The 24,224-nt window shown below is 43.4% G+C and overlaps 1 protein-coding gene across 1 annotated transcript in view; it reads left to right on the plus strand.

The window, feature by feature from the left end:
- Positions 1 to 24,223, plus strand: part of cecr2 (CECR2 histone acetyl-lysine reader) — a gene marked incomplete at its 3' end in the record, with an annotated part of 34,874 nt that extends 10,651 nt beyond the window's left edge. The window contains 17 exon segments of the mRNA XM_084363157.1: positions 9,175 to 9,269; positions 12,196 to 12,379; positions 13,171 to 13,298; positions 13,526 to 13,609; positions 14,376 to 14,443; positions 14,616 to 14,776; positions 17,714 to 17,803; positions 18,121 to 18,271; positions 19,162 to 19,291; positions 19,383 to 19,420; positions 19,512 to 19,603; positions 19,751 to 19,877; positions 20,583 to 20,962; positions 21,151 to 21,309; positions 21,462 to 22,266; positions 22,837 to 23,541; positions 23,544 to 24,223. Of these exon segments, the coding sequence (XP_084219283.1) occupies positions 9,175 to 9,269; positions 12,196 to 12,379; positions 13,171 to 13,298; positions 13,526 to 13,609; positions 14,376 to 14,443; positions 14,616 to 14,776; positions 17,714 to 17,803; positions 18,121 to 18,271; positions 19,162 to 19,291; positions 19,383 to 19,420; positions 19,512 to 19,603; positions 19,751 to 19,877; positions 20,583 to 20,962; positions 21,151 to 21,309; positions 21,462 to 22,266; positions 22,837 to 23,541; positions 23,544 to 24,223 (4,077 nt within the window).
- Position 24,224: the final 1 nt, after the last annotated feature.

Raw genomic sequence — 24,224 nt, forward strand, 5'->3', positions numbered from 1 at the left:
AGCCCAGCCCAGAGTTAATACATTGCAAGTATCCATGTCGTTGGGGGCATGTTGGTGAGACAAAAGCCCTTATTAAACAAAGATCCCGGCATACTGCTGTAGAGAAGACTTGCCATCATGCCGGGTTATCTTTTAAACACTGAGTCAAACAGCTCTGCTATAATGCAGCACCAGCATGTGACTTGTAGATGTCATGTTGGCATCCAGGAAGCCCAGTTGGAGTAACAAATTAAAGCATTATCCTAATGTTGATATGAATGAAAACATTGTGTTTCATTGCACTCAGAGTTGAGTTTGGTTCAACTATTTTGGTGGATGACCCTGCTTTTGGCATAGCCGCTGTATTCAAATTAATAAAAGGGCTGTCACTAGTGCAGGTTTTCTATGTGCGAGCACAGCCAGTTGTGTTTGATGGATAACACTGTTACAGTAAGCCAAAGCTGTTGCACTTGCACCACCTGTTCACCCAGCATATCACAATATGGATTATTTGCCAATGGGCAGTGTCTCCAAAGTGTGACTTACGTTTTGACAGGTAATGCACTTCTGTTCTCAGTATGCCACTTAAGATATAAGCAATAAGTCAGAATTAATTCAACTTTTCTCTAAAAGCTCCTTTTTGTTTTCCTGTCAAGAAGCAGGTTGTACTCAGGTCCGTCTTTTTTAACTCTAAGGCTGCAAGACATCTGCTTCATGTTGTTTTCTCCACTCCTCCTTCGGTTGTCCACAACCACACTGGTCAGGGACTATTTTTTTCTCCTCGGAGGCCAACAGGCTGAATTTAACTGCTTGTGTGTGTATATACACATATATGCAGGTGCATGTTTATGTAGTCAGAAAATGAGACCATTGGGATGTCGGCTAAAGCAGGAAGCTCCACTTTATATTGGGATGTTGATGATGTGGTTTCCTCAGAGCTGGCAGTGAATGTATGGGAGAGGCGCTCGTCTGCAGTGGGTGGCCCTCCCATCTCCTGTGCTTAATGATCTCTTCTCCCACATAGCCCGCCAGCTAGGCCAAGGCAAAGGGTCTCAGTCTGTCTGCAGAGAACTCGTCACAGGAAGGCTCTGTCCACTGTCCATCTCTCAGCCCAGCCACCTGTCCCACCTGGCCTTGACATTAATGCTATAATAAAACTCAGTTGAAAGTTGAAACTGACCTTACAGTTCTGGAGGAGCCTTTATATCCCACTAGTATTTGAACTATATTTAGTGTTTGTCACTCTTCCTGCGTGGCGGAGCAGCTTGTTTAGACCAACGTAAAGTCGTTTTTCCTGCTCACATATTTGTACATGTGAGTAACGACTGACGACGCAAAGAAATCAGCAAGTTCTTGTATCGGTGTGTCAGTCAGATGTGTCTGGCAGCAACTCAAAGATGTTGATGCTTGCCTCTGATGATCAGATGAACGGTACATCCTGAGGATGCGAGGGCGTGTTCCTGTGGTGTTATGGCTGTGTGTGCATGTTTGTCATGTGGCAGGAGGTGGTTACGTGTGGGGGAGGAGGGTGTTGTCAGATGATGGCTCCTGGAGGAACCATGTGTGAGATGAAAGTGGGAGGGGAGTGGGGGAGGAAGAAATAAAGAAAGAGGCAAAGGAGAGGAAGAGAGGAGCCTTTACACAACAAACAGGCCTCCCTTCCCCCTCCAGCTAGCTGTGCATGCATCCTCCAACTGTTGGTGAAATAGACCCCGGAGGAGCTGTTAACGGCAGTGGCATGGAAAGTGTCTGCTGTGAGCGTAGCCAGAGAGGCCAACCCCCTGATACTACAGGCTCTGTGGATCTGCCACAACCTTGGAGCTGCTGATGCAAACGCTGCCGCTCTACTTATCACAAGCCTCTCTCTCTCTCTCTCTCTCTCTCTCTCACTTGCAGTGTGCATTGGCCAGACACACATTCACACACATATTTTATCTCCATTTGTCTTTCCCTACAGATATGAATTTGGACACATGATGGGGCCATTGGTGTCCACAGAGAAATGCGGTCACTTTTATCTACAAATGCAGATGGTCTGTTCTGCCTTGAAGTCAGTTTAGCCTTGATGTGTCCTTTCTTTTAAGAAGTCTGGTCCCCCCCTTAATTTGATTCATGTCTTCTCATGTCTCGTATTTTTTTACCATTCTGGATCTCATGTCAAACAGACCTAGAGTTTTGTCCTCCTAGGGTGGAACTTATCTTTCGCGTGCCATCATTAAGTCTCTTTCACAGAGCAGATGTGTGCATGATGTGTGTTTACTGCATGCACATTGGACCCATTCTTATGAGACAGCTGTCACGGTTCAATTTCTCACCTTTAACAGAGACTCTGTTCTGCTGTGCAGTGCCATACATTTCACTGGTTAACCATACAATCACACAGAATTCACAACTAATTAAAAGTTGTTGCAGTTTCATGTCTCTTTTTTAGTCAATACACGCCCTCCTTTTCTTGCTTTTTTGTTATTTAGTTTACTGTTTTTTTGACTCTCATTCACCCTCTTTTATTTTTGGGGAGTCTGTTAAACGACATTTAGCAGTTAATATCAATAACTTATTAGACATGCATTGTCACCAAAGCCAGGCATCCAAACAAACGTCCGACCCATGTTTAACCAAGGTTGGGAGGGTGTATGCAATTGAAGCTTGAGTGACAAGCGTTGACCCATTCAGATAGGATGCATGTCACAGTGTTGCCTGAATGAGTAGCCACCAACAAGGAGACCAAAGTCTGTATGTGCAAGAGCAAGCCATGCAATTGTATCCTTTCACCCTCAACCTCTGCACTGTTTGTGACTCTGTTTTTATTAAGTTCATATTTGGGCATGGTACAATAAAGTGAATCCTTAAGCTTCATCTCTGAGTTTGAGGAAGTTGAAGGACAACTAGCACTTATATTATCAACTTGTTTTGACAGACTCAAGCCTATCTGGCTGACAAAGTGCCTCTGTGTATTTTGAGGACTACATTGTCGGGGACTCTGCACAACTCCACCTTTTCATTGTCTCCATGGGCTGTAGGCCAGGGTGTATTCAGCACAAGAGACATTAGCAGTGTCATGCACACACATTATACAAACAGTTTTCTTCAATGAAAGCATTCTTTGTATTATCAAAATCTCACATTTCAAAATTACAACTTTTTTACTGATGAAACGATTTTCCACCTAGAGGTTACTAATGGTGAGTAAGTTAAAGTTAGTTGAAACTTTAATGAGAGCTTGCTCTTGTGAGCATAATGTGAGAGGGACCAGATTAGAAAATCGTTTAATTTTGCAACTTAAGTAGCTTTTGAATTCTAGCATTTGTTTTTGTGATGTTCACCACGGGTTCAGCATATGCCTAGTGAGATAATGGCGGTTGATTTGTCTTCAGTGGAGATAATTTGCTAGTCACTTGACCTTAAGGAAGTCATACACACGTCACATGTCAGCTGTCACACTTTTTCAGAAAGCTCTGTGTTTACCATTCTCACTACAGTGGTAGTCTGCCATTTGAAGGCCTGTTTTGAGGTGGTCAACAATACCAGCTCAATGTAGCTAGAGTGCCAAAAGGGATACAAAAGATGCTTTTTTCAATTTTATCTGCATGAGCTTGGCCTCAGACTTTTTTACACCTGTCATAAAAACTTCTCTTGGCATACCACACGATAAGGGGTCTGGTAAGAGTAAACGGGTGTGTTTTATACCTGAAGGCTTTGCTGGGATTTTCATTCATTTATCAGGTTGTATAAGTCATTAGTTTATCAAATGACTCTGCATTAGTAGCGGGTGTGTATCTGCTGCATCTCTGATCGACTGTGATGGAAACATGACGCCTGGGTGGACATGCAATCTTTTTCCCCTTTATTGTGCAATGCTGTGAGGCATGTTGGAGTTCGGGATGTTGGCATGTAAATACTTTTACATCTGTCTCTGTTCAGGCAGCATTTTAACATCTTTCAGTCGGCACTGATTTGAAAAAGAGACTGAAGTAAAACATAAAAAGTTACCATAGCTGTCACTGGCATCTGTGTCAGAATCCAATTAGAACTGCACACCTCTCAACAGAGATGAGAAAGAAGCAAGATGACTCACGCCTTGGCTACTTCCATTGTTTGATTCAGAAACCGGCATATAAATGCTAATTGTGGTGTAAAGATTGTTTAAGTGGAGATACATCAGGTGTGACTGTCTGTGAGAAAGGATAAATTGGCATGCTATATTGACACTACAGGTGTTACTTCTTGCATCCTATTGTATAGATGGTTAGGTGAGACAATGCATCAAACACTTGTTTTGAGTTGAGATTTTTAGTCTAGATGGTGCTTTGTTTTCCCACCATGCTTTTGAATAATTTTAGGGGATTCACTACCAAACACAATCTCCATTACTAGCTAGAGTCTGTATTGTCCTTAGCTAAAGTGGAGCCAGCAACTGGCTGGAGTGGGGACAATGTGTGGAGGAAGGGGAGAGATAAGGAAGACGGAGAGAGGAAAAGAGTGGGGTGGAGAGTGGAGCGAGGGTGTTGTCAGGGGAATAATAGAATGCCTCAGAGGTCCTCATAGACACTGGGCAGCAGGACAGGGGGAGGAAAATGGTGTGGAAGAAGGGAAGAAGAGGTTAAGCCAGTGAGAGAAGCAGAGAGAGAAACAGCAGGGGAGTCAAGTGAGAGAAGTGGCAAATATCTTCAGGGTGAATTGCAAATTGCAAGCCAAGCCCACAAAGGGGCTGTGGTGATGACACACCTTTTGACTAAGCCTTGACTCACCCTCCAATCTTTGTCCCGGTGTATGTGTGTGTGTGTGTGTGTGTGAGTACGAATAGTCTGTTTTGTTCACTGCAGTAGCTCAGTGATACATTTGACAGCTAAGCTCTATGATTTATACTCAGCCTATCAGTTTTCCAGCTCTCTTATCTTTGTTACCCATTGATCATTAATGTGAGGCAGCCAAAGTACTCCACTGTGTTTCTGTTGACACATGCGCCTAAACGAATGTCAGTAAAAGTGTGTGTTTTTTTCGTTGACTATGTCTGCCAAACATTATGGGTTGTGTCCTCGTGGAGTATTAGTTGGGTTACTACTTTTTGTGTATGTGCTTACAGAGGGCAAAGGTTCCCACAGGACATGTCCCTTGCAGCCCTTCATCAAGCTGAGTGTTTGTTAGCACCAGGCCACAGAGGGATTGGGTGGCTGGATGGATGGCTGAAGAAAGGGCATGCACACCACATTAATTCCCCTTCCCTCTGCCATCTGAGATGCCGTGTGGCACTTCAAAGGTGGAGCAGGGTGGTGTTAATCCATGGGCTGGAGCAAGCCCTCCACTCTGCCGTGCTGTACTCAGCTCTCCACTCTTCCCCTGGCCCTGGCCCCCAAGCTTTTTCAAAGTGTGATCAAAGTGCATTCTGTCTCTGATGGATGGGCTCACTCTGGCCATGGGACCAGGAAGTGGAAGAGAGCGTGACCCAGGATCTCTGGGCATCCTATGCACACGCGTTGTCCACACACGGATACACACACTGTGTTTCTATCTTTAAATGATCAGAGCTCATGGCTGTGACAGAGGACTACAGCTGGAGAGCATAGATACATGTGAAGAAGCCATGACAACATGTGCTTGCTTCAGAAACCTTCTCTTTGTTGTCAAAGCTCTATCTGCCTTCTTCTTGGCTAGGTGCATAATACCAATATCAAGATTTGGAAAATCTGTTTGTTGAGAAAACTGTACAATACAAGTCCTTAAAGGATAACTACCGTTTTTTACAACCTGGAGCTTATTTCTAGCAAAAAATATTATCATTTACTCACCCAGATAACTTTGGTGTCATTTGAAGTCGTTCAGATGAAATTAGATCCAGTGTAGCGCCGGTATATCCATATAATGCGAGTGACGGGGCACCGAAACACAGCCTCTATATAACACATTATCTGTCACGAAACTAGTTCATTTCACCAATATTTTGTTACGATACGCTAGTGCTATTCCCCTCTGAGTCCGGGGTTGGCTGTTATCAACACCCGGGGTCAAACTAGTAGTAGCAGCTACAGGTAAACAAGCCGGCTGTCGCCGGTGCACGCGCAGCTCAGAGATGACATCTTCCAGGTCAAAGGTAGTAGGTCAACCCACAGACCCCGGATGTTGACAACAGACAAGCCCGGACTCAGAGGGGAATAGCACTAGCGTATCATAACAAAATATTGGTGAAATGAACTAGTTTCTTGGCAGATAATGCTCATAGAGGCTGCGCTTCGGTGCCCGGATCACTCGCATTATATGGATATACGCGGCGCTCCACTGGATCTAATTTCGTCCGAACGACGCCAAATGACACCAAAGTTATCTGGGTGAGTAAAGCATCGTATGTTATGCTAGACATAAGGTCCAGGTTGTAAAAAACGGTAGTTATCCTTTAAGAAACAAGGCTGAATGATGGGCAAAAAATTATCACATAGTGATTGTTTTGACAGATATAGACAGTAACAACAGTCACTAGAGAACTGGCAGTTGGTTTGTATTGCAGAGATATGTGAAATCAGCAAACGTAGCCATTTCTTTTGTCACTTTTAGCTCTAACCGTAACATTTAAAGATGCATAGTTAAATACAGAGGTCTAAGCAATCTGATGTTTCTGCTCTGCTTATTTAATGTATGGTTTTGCTTTGTAGACGCTGACATCTCACAAGATGAGTAAATCTGCATTATCATTTTCTTTAGTCTGTGGCCCAACAGGTAAACTATGTCTGCAACCTAACATTAGTGAAAGAGTTCTTATTAATAAGATATGAAGGCATCTAACATGCAGAGATTGAGATGTATACATTGTGAAATAACGTGCTGGACAAAAGACAATTAAATTGTATGTAAGCTAGTTATCGTAAACAAAGGATATTACACCTGGCCATTTTACACATTTTAGGATGTGTCGATCAAAAATGTATTTATTATCTAAATAATGGCTAATTAATTGATATATTAGTGCAATTGCTTTTGACCTGTTGGGAGATCTCCTTAAACTTCTCCTTTTGGTATTTCTGAAGAGCTTTGTAGTCCTCCACAGAGGTCACATCCAAGTTATGCTTGGTCTTGGGCATAGGGGGCTCAAACGGGCAGGTAAGGATGGCAATTTTGGCATTTTTCAGAACCTTGGACATCTGAGGGTGGCTGAACTCCTTGTCAACGATGACTCCCTTGATGAGCTGTGTGTCCTCCAGCTTGCCTCCCATTTTGCCCTCCATCTTGATGAGCTCAAAGTCTACATGCTTCCTCTCCATGTGAGTGAGATAGTGAGGATGGCATTCACTGCATTCTCTGCCATCTGTCTGTGGCACCGATTGATAGTTTTGGACCCCAGTGTTGTCATGACGGTATCAATGAGTGGTTCTGTGTTAGGATTGCAGAATGGTTTCTGCAATTTTGTCCAGCTGCTTGATGACAGTGTAAATGTGCACAAGCAATGTGCAGCAATAATTAGTCTGAATCTGTGGTATATCAAACCGTTTGTATTGACCAACTTACCATCAGCATGCCTAGTTTCTTTAAGATTTTTGTCTCATCTGAATGTATGAAGGCACAATCCTTTCAGCCATTGTTTGAGAGGATGTGACCGTTAACAAAGCATTGTTTGGTAAATATGAGATGTCCTGCAATCTTAAGACTTTAATTAAATATCATCTGGTGTGCCCCTGGCCTCTCGTGAACGCACCAATTCTGTAACTTCAGCTCTTCCTGTTTAAGTCAAATTATTCTCAACATCCATTAGAATCTGTCTCATCCATCATTGTGAGCGCTATGATCTTTTGGCTTTTTAATTGTTCATTAGAAAATGCTCATCAAACTTAATGAACTGCTCCTCCGGTGTGACATGAGACATGGATGATTTTTTATCTCCTGTCATCAAACATGCTCTCCTGGTATGTTTCTATAGTAGCTTGAGTCACAAGCAGGAGCTGGCTGTCTTAAGTTTTAATTCATACTGTTCTCTTTTCTAACCTCAAACAGAAACATTAATCTCATCCTGTTTTCAACTTCTTTCTCAACCTCCTGTCTGTCTCTTCCCTCCTCCCTCCTCCTCCTCTGTTTTTCATCGCGTTGACTTGTTGGCTCCCAGCTTCCGTCGCTCTCCATTGCCGGGAGGTGTGTATGCTGACCTTTGGTGACCCCTGAGCTCAACCGGGTTCCTCTAGAGAGAGGCAGACTGAGAGGAGACGAGTGAGCGCGCAGTAATTAAACTTGCCTCCTCGTCCTTGAGATAATTTTGAACAATTTTCTCCCTTGAACCTGCAGTAGTACTTTGTCGATGTTTATGAGAGGGAGGAAGAGTTTGGCTCTGTTGTTGATGTGAAAGCAAGGACCAGGAGGGGTAAGAAATGGTCAGCTGCAGTCTGTCATGTTCTGTTTCTGAAGAGCGACTGGTGGGGCTTCAGCCTGAAGGGGCTGCTTTGCATCCTGCAAAAGGGTGCTTTAAGTGAAATGGACACTTGGCTGACGGAGCACTTTGCATTTGCATTTCTGCCCTCTCAGCCTCCTGTTCCCTCTTTCTCCCCTCCTGTTCTACTATAGAGCCTTTGGGGTATCATTGGGGAGAGCAGTGCATGCTGGGAAGCCGTGTGGGGTCCTGTGTCTTGGTTGGTCAGCAGAGGAGAAGAGGGGGCACTGCTGTGCTACGGCTCTAGGCCCCTGCTGCCTGCCATATCTCCTTGGTGCTTTCAGGTCTTTTAGAGTTTGCTCTGCCGGTTACTGCCGCTTCATAAAGCCTCAATGGCTGGAACACAATGCCAGGCAGGAGAGGGGTCATGGCTGAACTTGAACCTCGGCTCCAGCCAAAGAACCTGTGGCAAACCAAGGAGTCCCAACCAGACAACTTATACATTCCAACCATCCCTCCTGCCGTCTACCTCTGCCAGCTTACCTTATACTGATACCAACGTGTATTCTGAGACCTTACGAAACGTAATGTCTCGTCTTTTGATGCATCATCTCACAGCTGAGATGTTGCCTTTTCTTTTCTTATATAATGACTCAACTGTTTGATGCATCAAAAATTACCTGCTCATTATGCTTTTTGCCCTTAAAGTTTTCCTTTTGAAAGTCTTTGGTTCCATTTTCAAGCAGCTGAGCAGTGGCAACAATTAAGATCATGTCGTGTCTGTAAATTGTGTAACCAGAGTATTTCATGTTTGATTTGACTCTACTGTCTCCTTTATTATGTGTTTCCAGGAGCTGGAGAAAGCCCTGTCATTGCAGGACTTGGACTTCCTCGGGGACCTCATTGCTTGTCTGTTGCAGGGATGCTACCAGCGCAATGACATCACGTAAGTGTAGAACAAAAAATCTGTCTGTGTGCTGCTGAAATTAATGTAATTTCAACTCAAGGACTTTGTGTTTCATGGCATCCACAACAAATTAATGAGATTTTGAGTCATGGCCAAGGAAGTGATATTAAAGTTGTTTTTTTAAGCAATTTTAAAAATGCAACCTTGACAACTGACCAGTTGCAAATGAAACTGAAGTCTCCTAGTATAAAAACATGTTTTTAAAGTTATGCATACCTGAGTTTAGGGGTCACCGTGTTTTGTCCTGTCATTATCAATGATAAATGTTTTCAAAAGTAAGCTAAAATCTTTAAGTTACAGGTACTAATGTTTCGTACTGGTTGCAATGAATCCTGATGACTTAATCACAACTTGTGTGCGATGATACAAGTTATCATGTATTTGTAGGAAACGGGAACTCTTAGTGGGAAGATACAGGAAGTGATACTTGTTGTGCATCATGTTTGTGGCGAACATGGTGGTTGCCAAAAAAGCAGTTCTCAGACAACTTAAAATGATTGTTGTCTTGTTGAAAAATTAGTAGGAATCAAGCATTTTGTTTTCTCTCCAGTAAGGCTGGGAATTAAGTTCAAGATCTTGTCTAAATACAGGCAGCCATATAAGAACTTTGCTTAAGTGGAGGTGTAAAGTGTTTTTACAATATTTGATGCAGTAATAAGCAAGCAATGTTATGAAGCTGACCAGGAATTCAGTGCTAGCTGAACTACTGAATAATGTGCTTAAATCAGTGCAAACCTGCTCTGAGGTCTATTGTTGAAATGGGTTTTACAGACTTAGGTCTAGGTCTTTACTTTGTCAGAACCAGAACAGTGGAAACATTTCCTGCAATTTCAAATTAAGCATCACAGGCACAGTGGAAAACTATCAATTAATATTGTTTGATTTGTAGCTGGCAGGAAAAATATTATTTCCATATCCTTCACATTAGTCATAGCACCCAGGAGCCTTCATAGGAAGTCTGAGTCACCGGCACAATGACTCGCTGAGAAGTCAGAGTTTACTCACCATATGGTGACTGGGTCTGTGGTGAAATCATGCTCTACCACTAACACTATACTAGAACAGCATAACCACTGAAACTTTGATCAAATAATGGGAGAAAGTGAGGGTGTAGCAGAGGCTGTTATTCAAATCCACACATATAATCCACATGTCTAATATCTCATGGGGCTCCCCCCTTCATACACACCCTACTCTAGCCCTTTATTAGAAGTAGCATAGTGGTACCAGTGAAGCGATAAGATGAGAGGCAGGAATGATCCAGTTTTTCCACCCAGGCAGCCGGTAAGAGGAGGACAACCTGCTTTATTGGACTGGACAGGCGCTGGCATCCTGGGGGTGGCTGCTCAGCACTGGCCTTTCACAGGGCTGCCCTTTTCATCCGCACGTGTTAAACGCTCTGCCGGAGCGGGGACAGGAGGGAGGGAGGATGTCGGAGAGAACGAGGGGCAGAAAGTAGGAGAGAGATGGGGTAGCAAGGAGGGGGTAGCCTGCAGCTGTGTGAAAAGTGCACACTGCTCTTTCAAGATAAGCCATTTTTTCTGTCCCTCTTTCTCTGTGCCGTTGCATAGATGCTCACCCCTGCCCCAAGCCCTTGTTCTGTTCATGTGAGTTGGAACTGAAAGGTACAGATTAATCGGCTAGACCTGAACCGGAACCAACGTTTATTTATCAGCTCCCACTCATAGCAGAGATACAACCCCACTCCATTCAAAGGAACAAATCTTTTTTTTTTTTTGTCTCTACCTCCTCTGTCTCACCAGCCACTATGGTAGTTTGAACTTTGTTTGTTTCCTAAGCTTTGCTTTAAAAAAGGACGGTAGCAGATATTGACACATTGTGTGTTGGCTTTACAATGTGCTCAAATTTGCAATTGAATTGGTTGCATTTATCCATACAGACAGATCTCAGTGGACAAAACAATCTGGTTTGTTTTTTGTAATTTAAAATAATAAGCATTATGTGACCATTTGTAAACATCTTAATTATAGTAAACATACAATTTTACTACTTACAGCTTCAGATAGTAAAACATGTACAAAGTCACAACAGTCAATTAAATTAATCTAACAAATGAATCCAAAATTTAAAGGGCTTAAACTCATCGCTAACCTTACCTGGGAAATTAAGTACTATTGTAATAAAATTTTTACCCTGGTTTTCAAATACCAGCAAAAACTAAAGGTAATTGTAATGTTTGCTCTTATCTGCCTGCTGTCTAACTTGCGGCAACTGTGCATACATTGTTAGCATTTCGCCCACATCCTCCATCGACAACCAATGAATATGAACTTCAGCACATAAACATCTTTACCCACCGCCATTTTCTTGTGAGTCCTTGGTTGATACTGCACATGTACTCTCAACAAAGAAGAGAAGAAAGCAAGATGATTTACTCCTTAGCTACTGTGTGTCTGATTCTTTTTATTTTTATTCCCCCCCACGATTTAACCCACTTGTGTTAGTTGCTAAATGACTTTAACATGCCCTGGGCAATTGGGCAATCCTTAATGCTGAGCCCTCCTAAATCTAATAATCACTTGCAAAACAAAATTTAAGAAAAAACAATCGCCTCAAAACAAAGCATACAAAAGACCACAAGACACAAGTCACACTTAGGAAGACCTGACAGATGTACCAAACCCAAATAACCTGGCATTACACACAACAACTGCTTAAGATCATGTAATGGTACTTCTGCCACTAGAATGTCAGCTGCTGCTTCCTATATTACTGAATAGGGGACTAAGAGAGAGGTTTGCTTTGCTGCCACATATGCCTAATTTGTCTATATTTATATTTAAAGAGATTTCAATGTTGAAAATGTCTTCATACATCAGGAAGCTATGCATTTATGTGGTCATGAGAAACATATATGACCTGCTGCCTCCCTTCTGCCCTTTAGCCCCGAGGCATTCAGCAGTTACCTGGATGACATCATCAGCTACAGGTGGGAACTGGAAGAAGGGAAGCCCAACCCACTTCGAGAGGGCCCCTTTGAGAATCTCCCTCTTCGCACTCAGGTGGAACTGCTGCACCGGCTGTGTGACTACCGTCTGGATGCTGCTGATGTCTTTGACCTACTGAAGGTACACATCGACAATAAAACAGTTTTATGCATTGCACTCAGTTCTGAGGTATTATATTTCTTTGTATTATGTATTTCTGTCATAACTGAACTTAAATCAAAACCATGCAAAAATACCAATGAATCAGTTAATGCAAAACCACGGAAATATGATGGTACCTTGCCTATAAGCATTTTTATCCCATTACTTTATGATTAGTGCATGAAAAAATCTGCTACTTCTTTAGTTTTTGCTTTTTACAGTAGAAGTAGTTTTAATTAGTATCAGGAGGTTTCTGATTTCAAAACATGATGTGAAAGCACACTGACGGCACTTGATCCCAGAACTGGTTAGTGAATTTTAAAGCACCACAAGAGTTTTCATTCTTCTTAATCATTTAATAGCATTACTGGGTTGTTTTAATTTTGTCCAGAAGAGGAGCTGAAAGATTTTCAAATACATTTACATTTGTAACTGAATTTGAAGAACTGTAGCTTTTATTACACCTGATAAAGATCTGCCTCTTGGACAGTAGCTCAACGTATATCTAAGGTGCAGCTATTAAAAACTGACGGTTTATAATAGTTCTGTAATATATTTTCACTGAAGATAACATTTTTAGAAATAATTTATCTGAAAATATGTATGAATGCATTGAGTAAGATACTGAAAGTGCTTAATTTCAGTATATGATTAACAGCTGTGTAGGCTCAAAGGTTCGAATGACGTCACCCAAGAGTGATGATTTAAAAACAGAATCCTACACATGATTTGATGTAAATGTAATGTCTCAAACCCCACCCCCCCATCAGGGACTAGATGCAGATAGCTTGAGGGTGGAACCGCTGGGGCAGGATGGAAATGGAGCCCTCTACTGGTACTTTTATGGCACTCGTATGTACAAAGAAGAGCCAGTCAAGAGAAAAGCAGAGAAGATCAGGTAAATACCCTCTGTCTCAATCCAGTACACCAAGAATGAATGTTATGTCACTGGTCATGTTTTCTGTGGTTGCCTAGAGCATGTGGTAAATGTGTAATTTCAATAGCAGTTTGACGCTTGTTTACAGGTCTGTTGAGGGTTAATTATAGAGGTCTCCCACTGCTAATTACCCTTGCTAAAACGCTGTCATTTAAAAAGTTATCTTCTGCTTGTTGTTTGTCTAACAGTGAACCCACTGAACTAACATTACCGGAGAAAAAGAAAAGGGGAAGACCACCAAAGAAGAAAAGACTTGAAGACCCTCAGCTAAGGTGAGAAAAACATTTCTGTTTGTTGTCAGTGCCAGTAGCCCATTGCAGACTTTGCTTACACGTGAAATTGTGCATGTGTTGCACAGATGTAATGTTTATGTCAAAAGAAAACGGCAGATGCCATGGCTATTTGCAATGTGTTTTTTGAGTGTGTACATATTAGTGAAGGTTTGTACAATTGTGTATTAAAACAATAAACAAAAAGTTGTAAAAGCTGTTAAAGACAATGATCACATGATGGGGTATTTGTAGGCCTGCGTTATCATTTCATTTGCTCTCTTGTCAGTCATCATCTGCTAGATCTAAAATGTAATAAATAGTTAATTAAGTATTTCTTGGCCACTTACTCTCCAACCATATTCTAACCATGAGTGTAGTCCCATTGGATTCAAATTTGTGCTGTGGGAAAAAACATGGATAACAGGGAAAATATGTATTATAATATACATATATTATATTATAAAATAGTCTCAGTTTAGATTTAACTTCAGGTGAAAGTGAAGCTGAAATATTAGCTAAGGAAGGTCTTGCAGAAAACAACTCTGGTGTCACTAAGATATACAGTCTCAAATTTTATATACATAAAACTCTAATGTCCCTAAAGCTCAATAGTCATGAAAACATAAAATCATTATGAATGACAGTTGCTCTTAAATTTTAACTATTGCATGTTCTGCTAGTTTCAATCCCTCTATTCTTTGAGGGATTGTTTTGGATTTAATATTCTCAAATGTTTTTTTGTTTGTTTGTTTTTTTTACATTTCAGTGAGGTGGAGAGTGAAGTAACAGAAGTGAAGACAGAAAATGGGCTGGAAGATCTCCCCCCAAGGCCAGGTGAAGTGATCTCATGAATTTGAGCAATTCCATGTTCATGTTGGCTTCATGGAGGAATATGTGTATTTGTGCTTTACTAAAGTTTTGACTACAGCTTCCATTGAATTTTATCATCTCCACACATTTTCACTTGAATCAAGATGCCAATGTCTCTCCTCTTTGCTTCCACCAGGCCATAAGCGAGGCGCTTGGTCCCTTGTGTGTGATACAGAGGAACAATGGGTCAGTCTGGCGGAGAGCATCAAGGACAAAACCTCCCCACAGGACCGCCATCTCTACCGTGTCATCAGCCAGAACTTCCTGCCTGAGATTAACAGCATGATTGAGCACAAGGTCAGACACCAGAGACAAGACTGCTATTAGTCCCCATTACAGCACTTCATAATATCATCTCTTGGATAGAGTCTGGATAGACATTGTCAGCTGCTACCCAGAGCAATATGACCGAGCACCAGCTCATGAGCAGCAGGTCCAACCATAGTTGATGTGCCAGTGTTAACATCTAAATATGCAAATTTAATTTTTGCTTTAGAGAGTTTTGTTCTTTCTTTTTTCAGTCTGCTTTATTTGTCACGAACGGCTTATACACACACTGTAGTGATGGTGACATTATCAATTATCTGTGCTTGTCTTTAATTTTGCTCATCAGGGTAATGAAGTTTGCCTCGGGCCTTTTACTTGAGCCTGACTGTGGAGAACTCTGTTGCTACCCGGGTGGAAGAGGGCATAAGTTCTGTAGTCACCTTCATTGGGATTGGCGAGTCATTGGGTCCTGCTCATCTGTTTATCATATCTTCTTTGGAATGTATGTAAAGTACCTGAGGGGGAGACTATAGATATACATTTTGCCCTGATCGTAGCAAAAACATGAGTCAGAGCCACCACTACCCACTCAGTTTTCCTTCCAGTGAAGGATTTCAGTCACAGACTGCTACAGCTAGTCAAGACTAAAAGGAGGCCCCTGTTTTTATCTTACCGATTTGTATAAAAATGGTTGGGCTCTTTCCACTCCTGTGATATATAACCAACACTGACTGTTGCTATAGAAACTATTTCAGAAACCCTCTCCATCATCATCATCATTATGAGCTGTTAAGTAAACAATGATGTTTGCAGTTTATTGGCAGAACAGTCTGTCACTTATCTTGTCCTTCATCATCTGTACACTCAGCTGTACTACTAATACTGACATGATTTATTGTATGCAAAAGGTATCTATAGCCTTTGTCTATGCAGAATATTAGTGAAGCGTTCTAGTGGAGTTGTAATGTTGCTGCTTTCTGCTCTTGTTTTGAAATTCCACCACAGCAGGTTTAACAGCACATACAGACTTTATGAGAAAACAGAACTAAACAACTCTTTCCACTACTTGGTCTCTGTCAAACATGATCAGTGTGGTTACAACTTTGCTCAAAGTTCATGCCCTAATGTTCCTCTAATATGCACTTAAATTCCACTGATGTTACACAGCAGGAGATCAAAATACTCTGCTTATTAATTATATGTACATTTCATCACCCCATTTCACCATGGTACTGTGTGGAATTTGTGCTTGACTTTCTATTTAAGACTAAATTTATATGAGGCAGCTGGAGGGGAAACACTGACGTCTTTTACACATGATGCCTACAAAAGATGTTTATCATTTTTTTTAAGTTCATTATTGAGTGGCGTCTAATTAATACATACACATGATAATATTCAAACCTGTAATGGGGGGCAAATTTCCCAGAGCCAGAAGTATCATCTTCAAATTGTCAATTTTGTTTCACCAATAGCCCAAACACCTCCAAAACCAACCACTCCCCATATCAAAGAAGCCAGAACCATTTACATTTAGCCTAATGAATGATTTCAACTTTGTAACATGAACAAAACTGTGGTCCTAGCATAGTGTGTGCATATACTTCACATAAATATATCCTTCTGTATGTGGGTGTGTTCATACAAGCGTGTCAAACACACACTGCATGTAGCCTCTTGAATCGTTCCCTCAATGTGTCTCGGGCTGCTGTCACCAGCCATTTCATGGGGCACTGACAGCAGGCGGGAGCTCACCTTGAGGCAGAATGGAGCCTCTTGAATGACAGCTCTGCTGTGCTGCAGGATTCTCTCGACCTCTCTAAGTGGTGACACCAGAGGCACTCTATCTTGTGTGTGCTCGGTGGGGGGGGGGGATTTAGTGCTGGTGGTAATGTAGGGAGGAACTGTGGAGCCCGGGGATATGCCAGTGCTCCACACTAGGACACAGATCATGAACATCGGTCTTTTTTCATCTCTCTCTCTCTTCTCTTTTCTCTACCTCTTTCTCCCCACCCACATCTTCCTTCCTCTTTCACTTCCTCACCTGCTCACATGCACAGGCTCCATACAGCTGCTAATGCAGTTTAGGCCTCCCATGGTTTTATGGATGGCCTGAAGCCTGACTATGACACCTCTGTGTTGTTGGCTGTGCAGGGCTGACAGCTATTCACAGCCAGGGTTCCCTGATGAACTCTGACATGAGCTGCACAGACTGGTCCCTGATATAGACAGGCTTTCAAGGGATCTGCTTAGAGCACTCAGTTTCCCTCCTTTACTGTGTGCTAAATCTGGATCACCAATAGGTCACTGATGTGGATCCAAAGGTGGATCTTAGACAGTACTGTAATGTCAAAATGCATGCTGGAGGATTTAAAATATCGTTCATGATTGGTTAACTGGTGTCATATCACTGCATAGTGTATTCTTTAAACTAGACAGCATTCCTTTACGCTACCTGTTGTAGTTATTTCCTGGAGCTTATCATTACATTAGTAGACTCATGGGACACGCACAGGGTTCGATTTTTTACTAAGCAAGGCTGTCACCCTCAGGGAAAGGTGTGGGAATGCAGGCAGCAGAAGAGTTGGGGGGAGGGGAAAGCAGAGCCAGTGACCTCCCATACTCATTGCTCCTCCTCGATTCCCCAGGGCCTGTCAGCGTGTTGGCTTGTGTGTGGCTGTCTGTCTTGAAGACTCAATCAGTAATTTGTTGGCAACAGAAATGACCGGCAGGCACACATATGTAATTCAGAAATAAAACAAAATGTAATGATAGATGAAAAATTAGAGTAAGAGAATTAGATAAGTAAAGAACTTTAGTTGTCATCTGCTGCTGCTTGGAGTATTGTAAAACAATTAATCATTTTGGGAGCGATATGAGGTTCCAATCTAGGTTTTCGTTCACATGTTTGTTTGTTTATAACTGGATCACAGAGCTGAACTACTTCTATTCAAATGTTTTCTTCAGGAGCGGGAGCAGAAACAGAAGCTACTGGACCCAACCCCAGTTCGCATATCACAACGGTTCTCTGAAAAACACATCAACCAAGAGGAGGAGGTTTGTCTGTGTGAATGTTTTTTAATAGAATTGCAGACTGCAGGTGTAGTTCTGCTGTAGCTTCGTTTCTGAAAAGACAGACGTCATAACATGTCGTCCTGTTTGCTTATTCAACAGTCCTTTTTCACAAAATGTTATGAATTACTGCAGTACATTCTGGCTCAGTGAGATGTTTGTTTATCCCTTGTAGCCTACCAGCTTCTGTACATTATTTCTGCTTTTGCACAAAGATGATATAGTTAAAGATATGTAACTTTCTGCCTCTACATATTCATGCTGTCTAAAGAATACTAATGTGCTTGTGTGTATGTATTCAGGACAATCTGAAGGCCGTTTTAGAGGAGGATAAGAAGAAAGATGAAGAGCTGGACCGACAGGTCCTGCTGGCCGAGCAGCGACGAGAAGAGGAAAGGCTTTTGCAGGAAGAACAACAGAGAGAAAAAATGGAGAAGATCAAAGCTGTTGAGGGTAAGATGGATTGCTGCGTAAAAGGATGGTGCACAGATAAAAAGTCCCATTTGTGATAATAATACCTTTAGTTCCAGAATTAGATAATATTCCTGTGTAGCAAGCTCACATATTTATAAATCTGCTAGGATATGACCGATGGTTGAAAAATAAATATGAAGCTAAGTGCCAAAAGTCATAATTTCACATTCTTTCATCAGCGACATGTCAGCAGCAGGTAGGGGGCTTTTGTACTCTTTCTCTAACTCAGGGAGTGGGGGCAGAATGGATCATGGACAGCTCAAAAATCTGCAGTAGCATAGCAGCACTTGAAGCCTTGTGATTTATGTATAGTATACAGAGACTAGAGAGGGAATGTTCAGGGCCTTTAATCACAGGATCACTCCTCTTTTTCTCCCACCCTCTGATGTCATCTGTCAAGGGTTAATGAACTGCTGATTGTGCTTCAGTGGAGGAGCCTCATTAATGTATTATAGATGAACAGCAGGACCTGGCCTGCTCTCTGTGTGGATTGCATATGTGGAATCCTCCCTCAAACCTCTTTAATCCACACGGCAGGGGGGCTGGCAGGCCTCTCATGTTAAAAGATAAAGCAGCGATACATACGCACGCTCTCTGATCTGCTCTGCTCTTTTGATCAACTGGGCCTAAGAAAAGATGGCTGATGAATCGCTCTTTTTCTACTTATGTGAGCCACAGCTGTCTCTGATGGTTGAGGCCTGGTTTTCATTGACCTTCCCAACAGCCTCAACAGGAGCAAATATAATTTAAACTTAACTCATGAGCCAGAAAAAGCAATTAAAATATTGTTTGCCTCCAGCCCGTGAGATTGTTTTTTTTTTAATTGTTTGTGCCTCTAATTGCCACTGTGTTCATCCTTCTTCTCTCAGAGCGGGCCAAGAGGCGAAAGATGCGAGAGGAAAAGGCCTGGTTGCTGTCTCAAGGGAAAGACCTGCCACCCGAACTCCTGAATCTGGAGCCTACCTCTCCTGTCCACAGAACACGCAGGAATAAAGAATTGTAAGAGGCTTTTTACATTTCAGATTTTCATTTCTCATTGAATGATTCTCAAGGATGATTATTGTAACCTACTGTCTGTTTGACATTTCAGCTATGAAATTGATGATGACTACACTGCTCTGTACAAAGGTATGCTTGCTAAGTAGTTTCTCAAGGCTGTTGCTTTGTTTCAATCTGCATTAATGTTTTTCTAATGTCAGGTCTGGTCTCTCTTCTATAGTGCTTGAGGCATTGAAAGCCCATAAAGATGCTTGGCCTTTCTTAGAGCCTGTTGATGACTCCTATGCCCCCAATTACCACGAGATCATCAAGGTACTAAATACAAGACAATGCTAACTGGCATGACATAGTAGTTAATTTTTTTTTTTCTAATATCGTAGTGGTATACGTGTGGTTCACATCTTAACTAATGTAGTCAATCACAAATACATAATTGAATTGTTCTGCCAATCCCTCCAGACTCCCATGGACCTGTCCACCATTGAAAGGAAGCTCAATGATGGGGACTACATTGCAAAGGAGGAGTTTGTTGCCGATGTGAAGCTCATGTTTGAAAACTGCGTTGAGTACAATGGAGAAGACAGTGGTAAATCAACAGTTGCAAAAACACAAACCTGAGCAAATGCATTAAAATCCATTTTAGTTGGTGTATGTTGTGAGAAATAGGTGCATGTATGCACTTTTTGGGGTGGGAATCGGGGGGTATGAGTGGGAGTGAGGGCAAAAGAAAAGGGGCCGGACTTAGTGTTGTGTTGGGGCCGGGGCCAGGGCAGCCCTGACAGTGATTAATGAGGAGTGATTGAGCTGTGCTCCAGTGCTCAGGGGGATCTGAGCCCTGCAGTGCCAGAGAAACATTCCAGCCCCCTAAGCCCCCTGTCTGGAGCCATCCATCCAACTGAATACTCTCCCCAGGGATAGGGGGGAGGAGAGTGGTAAGGGGGCCCAGGGTGGGGCAGGAGGAGGAGGGAGGGGTTGGAGGAGCAGGGGTCAGCCTACGCCCTCTGACCTGGTCAGCCGCCCAGCACTTAGCTGAGAACAGAGGGGCGAGTGTGTCTACATGTATGTGTACATGGCATCCATATTGGTTTGAGTGTAAGGAAATGTCTGAGGGATAGAAAGAGGTGGTGTGGAGTGGATTCACTCACATTATGCAGATGAAAGCTGTTATTTGAGTATACGTGAGTTGATGTGATACAGGTACTTTATGTGTTCTTGTGTGTGGTTTTGTGTAGGAAGTTTTGCATGTTTTATTGTATAATCATAGCTGACGATTATGTCTGCCTTTCCCCAGAGTACACTATCATGGCGGAGACTCTAGAGCGGTGTTTTAGCCGGGCCTTATTAAAACATTTTCCATCGGAGGATGGCGACACAGATGAGGAATTCCACATCAGCAGTGAAGACAAGGAGCGCAAGGACAAAAAGCGCAATCGTAGCAGTAAACATATGGGACCTGAAAGTCTGATCAAGGCCACTGAGCAAGTCCAACGTAAGCGAACCTTCCAGGGGGGTAAGGGCAGCGCACCCTCAGATGATGAGGACAGCAAACCAAAAAGACCTCCTCCTCTCCCACACTGGGCTAATGGCCCGCCTCACCACCATGGCCTGCCTCTAAGCCAGCAGCACATCCATGAAGGAGACATGAGGGGCATATACCACCCAGGGCAACAGGTATCCACAGGATAACTTTTATTCCTGTACATTTCTAAAAACCTATGGACTGAATTTGACTTTCACTTAAAACATTTAACAATATTTTAACAAGTGATATGAAAACCTTTATGTTTGAGGTTGTTTTTCTGATTTCTGCCTGTGTAGGAGAAAAACTTGGATAGTAAATTCTTTCTTTTTCTTTGCAGCTCCCTCGTCCACCTGGTCCTGCTGGTCCTCATGGTCCTCATGGTCCACACATGTATGGCCAAAGAATGGCCATGAATCCCCGCTTCTCTTACCCAGCTCACATTCCCAGGCATGGAGACCCCAGTTTGAACCGTTTGCCCCACAACTATAACATGCAGGTATATAGACCTAATTACACCTTTATTAACATAATTATAACAAAGTCACAGTTTTTACCAAGGGAAAACCATATTGCGTCTGGACAGTGACTGAAGTACAGGTTCACTGATCAAAATAGCCAACTTAATTTGTTTTTTTATATTTTTCCCAGCATCGCATGGTTGAAGGTCATCACATGGGTCCTCGGTATCCAATGGGCCCAGATCCTAACCAGCAGCAGCCTCCACACCATCAGCAGCACCCCTACATGGGTCCGACTCATGGCCCGTCTCTGGGCCCACGTCCCATGGCCCTCCAGCCTGGACCTCCTCCTGAAGCCAGCATGTACCCATCTCACCACCGTCCAGAGGGACACAACATGCACCCCATGGGTAACAGATTCTCAGGGACAGAAGGACCACCTCAGCACAACTACCCAGGCTTGAGACCTCCTGGTATGGGCCTATCCAATATGTGGACTGGTATGAATCACCAGGAGAGACCCAATGGGATGCGCATGCAAGATCCCAACATTGTGAACCAGCGCAACTTTAGTTACGGTGGAGTCCCCCCTCCAGTGGGGCAAAAACCATGGCCAGAAGCTGCTGGATACCCCCACCCTCCTCCTAATGCCCAGTATCAAATGTCTGCAGCGGTCAGTTCCCCAGGGCCCATGTCCTCACGTCCCACTGTTGCCCACCCAGACTCCTCTGGCAGGACACGCTTGGCTTCCATGCTGGAAAGCCCAGAGATGCTGGCCCTGCAGCAGCTGTCAGCCTCTTCTGGACCCCCTGCTGGTGCTCCTCATCAGCACATGGGCAACTTTCAGCAGCCTGGGCCCCCATCAGGAATTGGCAGCATCCCAACTCAATCCTCTCATCAGCCTCCCCCTGCCCCTGAGGTTCAGCTGCTGCGTCCTGCCAGAGACAATGGGCCAGACAGCCAGCCTTCCCAACAGACAGACATGCAGCCCAAAGGTAGACCTGACCTTCTCTCTCAGTATTTCCCCCGCTGTCTGTATTCTGCATGAAGGAACCCAAGCACAGTCTAACCTTTCTCTCCAGAAATGTTCTTTCCAGACTATAGTGTCTGAATTTGTTAATCAGCACAGCCCCCATCGTTGCCCTTCCTCTGTGTCAAGTGCTTTTTGCAATTTGATTTTAATTATTTTTCACAGTAAGTGGCAAATTGAATATTCATTAGTTTGAAATTAGTATTAGTATGAACTTTCTTGCATCATCAGTTAAGCTTTACTAGCAAGCTTACAAATGTGTTTGCATTCTCTCTTTAAGGAATGGAAAAGGCATGATTACATTATTCATTTGCTAGTTTTGTTTGTACATTTGATTGGCTTGGATAAACCATATAAAATGACACAAACACTGGTAGTTTCTTTTTTTATTAACTTTAACACAGTACACAGCATAATTTATGATAATGACTTAAAACCTTGTTCCTGTAATACTAATTGATCAATCCATAATGCCAGCCTCCATTCTGTTATTCTTTTAATACTAACTTTCCTGTCATTATTCTGTGTTTTACAGACTCGACATCAGAGAAGAAAATGGCTGCCAACAACATTTCTGATGAAGCTTCATCACATAAAAACACTGTTTCAGATGACCAAGAGCACCCATCCATCCCTAGCCCCAAAGGGCACCAGACTGGGCCAGCAGGGGGGATGAAGAGCCCCCCGGCCCCTAACTCAGGCAGGTCACAGGAGAGTCCATCAGGACCAGAGCTTCCACAGACTTCAACAGAGAGCCACAAGCAGGAGGGAGATGGCCAGAGACAATCTGCCAGCCACTGTCCCCCGCAACTCATTAGTGCCAATGCTGTTTCACCCCATCTCAACACAAGTAACAACAGCTCCACTGATCCCCCTCTACCCAACTGCCCTCAGCATACATTGAACAGTCCACAGCAAAAAACTCCAAGCCCTGCAGTTCTTCACCAGAACGTACCGCCACTGCATGCTGCTGCATCTCAGAATTCCGCTCAGCAAATGGCAGAGAACAACTCTGCATACATGCAGAATCCCCATGAGCACAGTGAACACCAGCAGAGCATCCCAAAACAACAGCAACCTCAGAGTACCCCTCCTCAGTCCCACCCTCAGAGTTCTCCCCAGCAGATGGACCAGAATACACAGCAACACAATTCTCTGCTACCTCCTCATCATGTGCCCCAAAACGTCTCTCCACAACGTCCTACACAGAACAGCCCCGCCCAGCCTGGACCACCTCAGCCAACCCCCTCACCTCTTTGCCTCCAAGTCATCCAACCCCACTACTACCCTGCCAGCCGAGCCCAGCAGACCATGGAGATCAAAGACCGAGTGAGCCTTCAAGTAGACCGGACACAGAAGGCACTGCCGTTCCTCCACAGCAAACCATAATGAAATCTGCGCCTCCAAATGGTGCTTATAAACAACAGGCTTTTAGCCCCAATCACCATCAAACCATGCAGGCAGGTAGTAACCCAGGTATGCAAGCTCAGAGAGGGCCTGCTCCTGCTCACAATCCCACCATGTCTCCACACTCCCAAGCTCAGGCAAATGGAGCCATGAGTCCATATGGCATGGTGAACCATCCTCACCCACACTTCAGCCAGACAAACATGCCCAGGCCCATGCCTCCATCAGCTCAACACCCTTATCACAACCAGGCCATTAACCCCCTCCACAATCCTGCTCACCACCCCACCTACCACCAGCAGGGAGGGACTGCTTACTCCTACCACATGCCAGGCCAACAGCACCCTCAGGCCCACCCCAACATGTACCCACCTCACCAGTACCAGCAGCAACACTACTACCCCCAACTCCATCCCCAAACTCAGGCCCATAACCAGGCCAACAGTAGAGGGAATTATCCTCCAGAGGAGTGGCATCGCTCTCAATATCACCCTCGCCAGCCGATGCCACCCAACG

This window comes from Pagrus pagrus, assembly GCF_965226575.1.
Source record: "Pagrus pagrus genome assembly, chromosome: 10".
Taxonomy (NCBI): Eukaryota; Metazoa; Chordata; class Actinopteri; order Spariformes; family Sparidae; genus Pagrus; species Pagrus pagrus.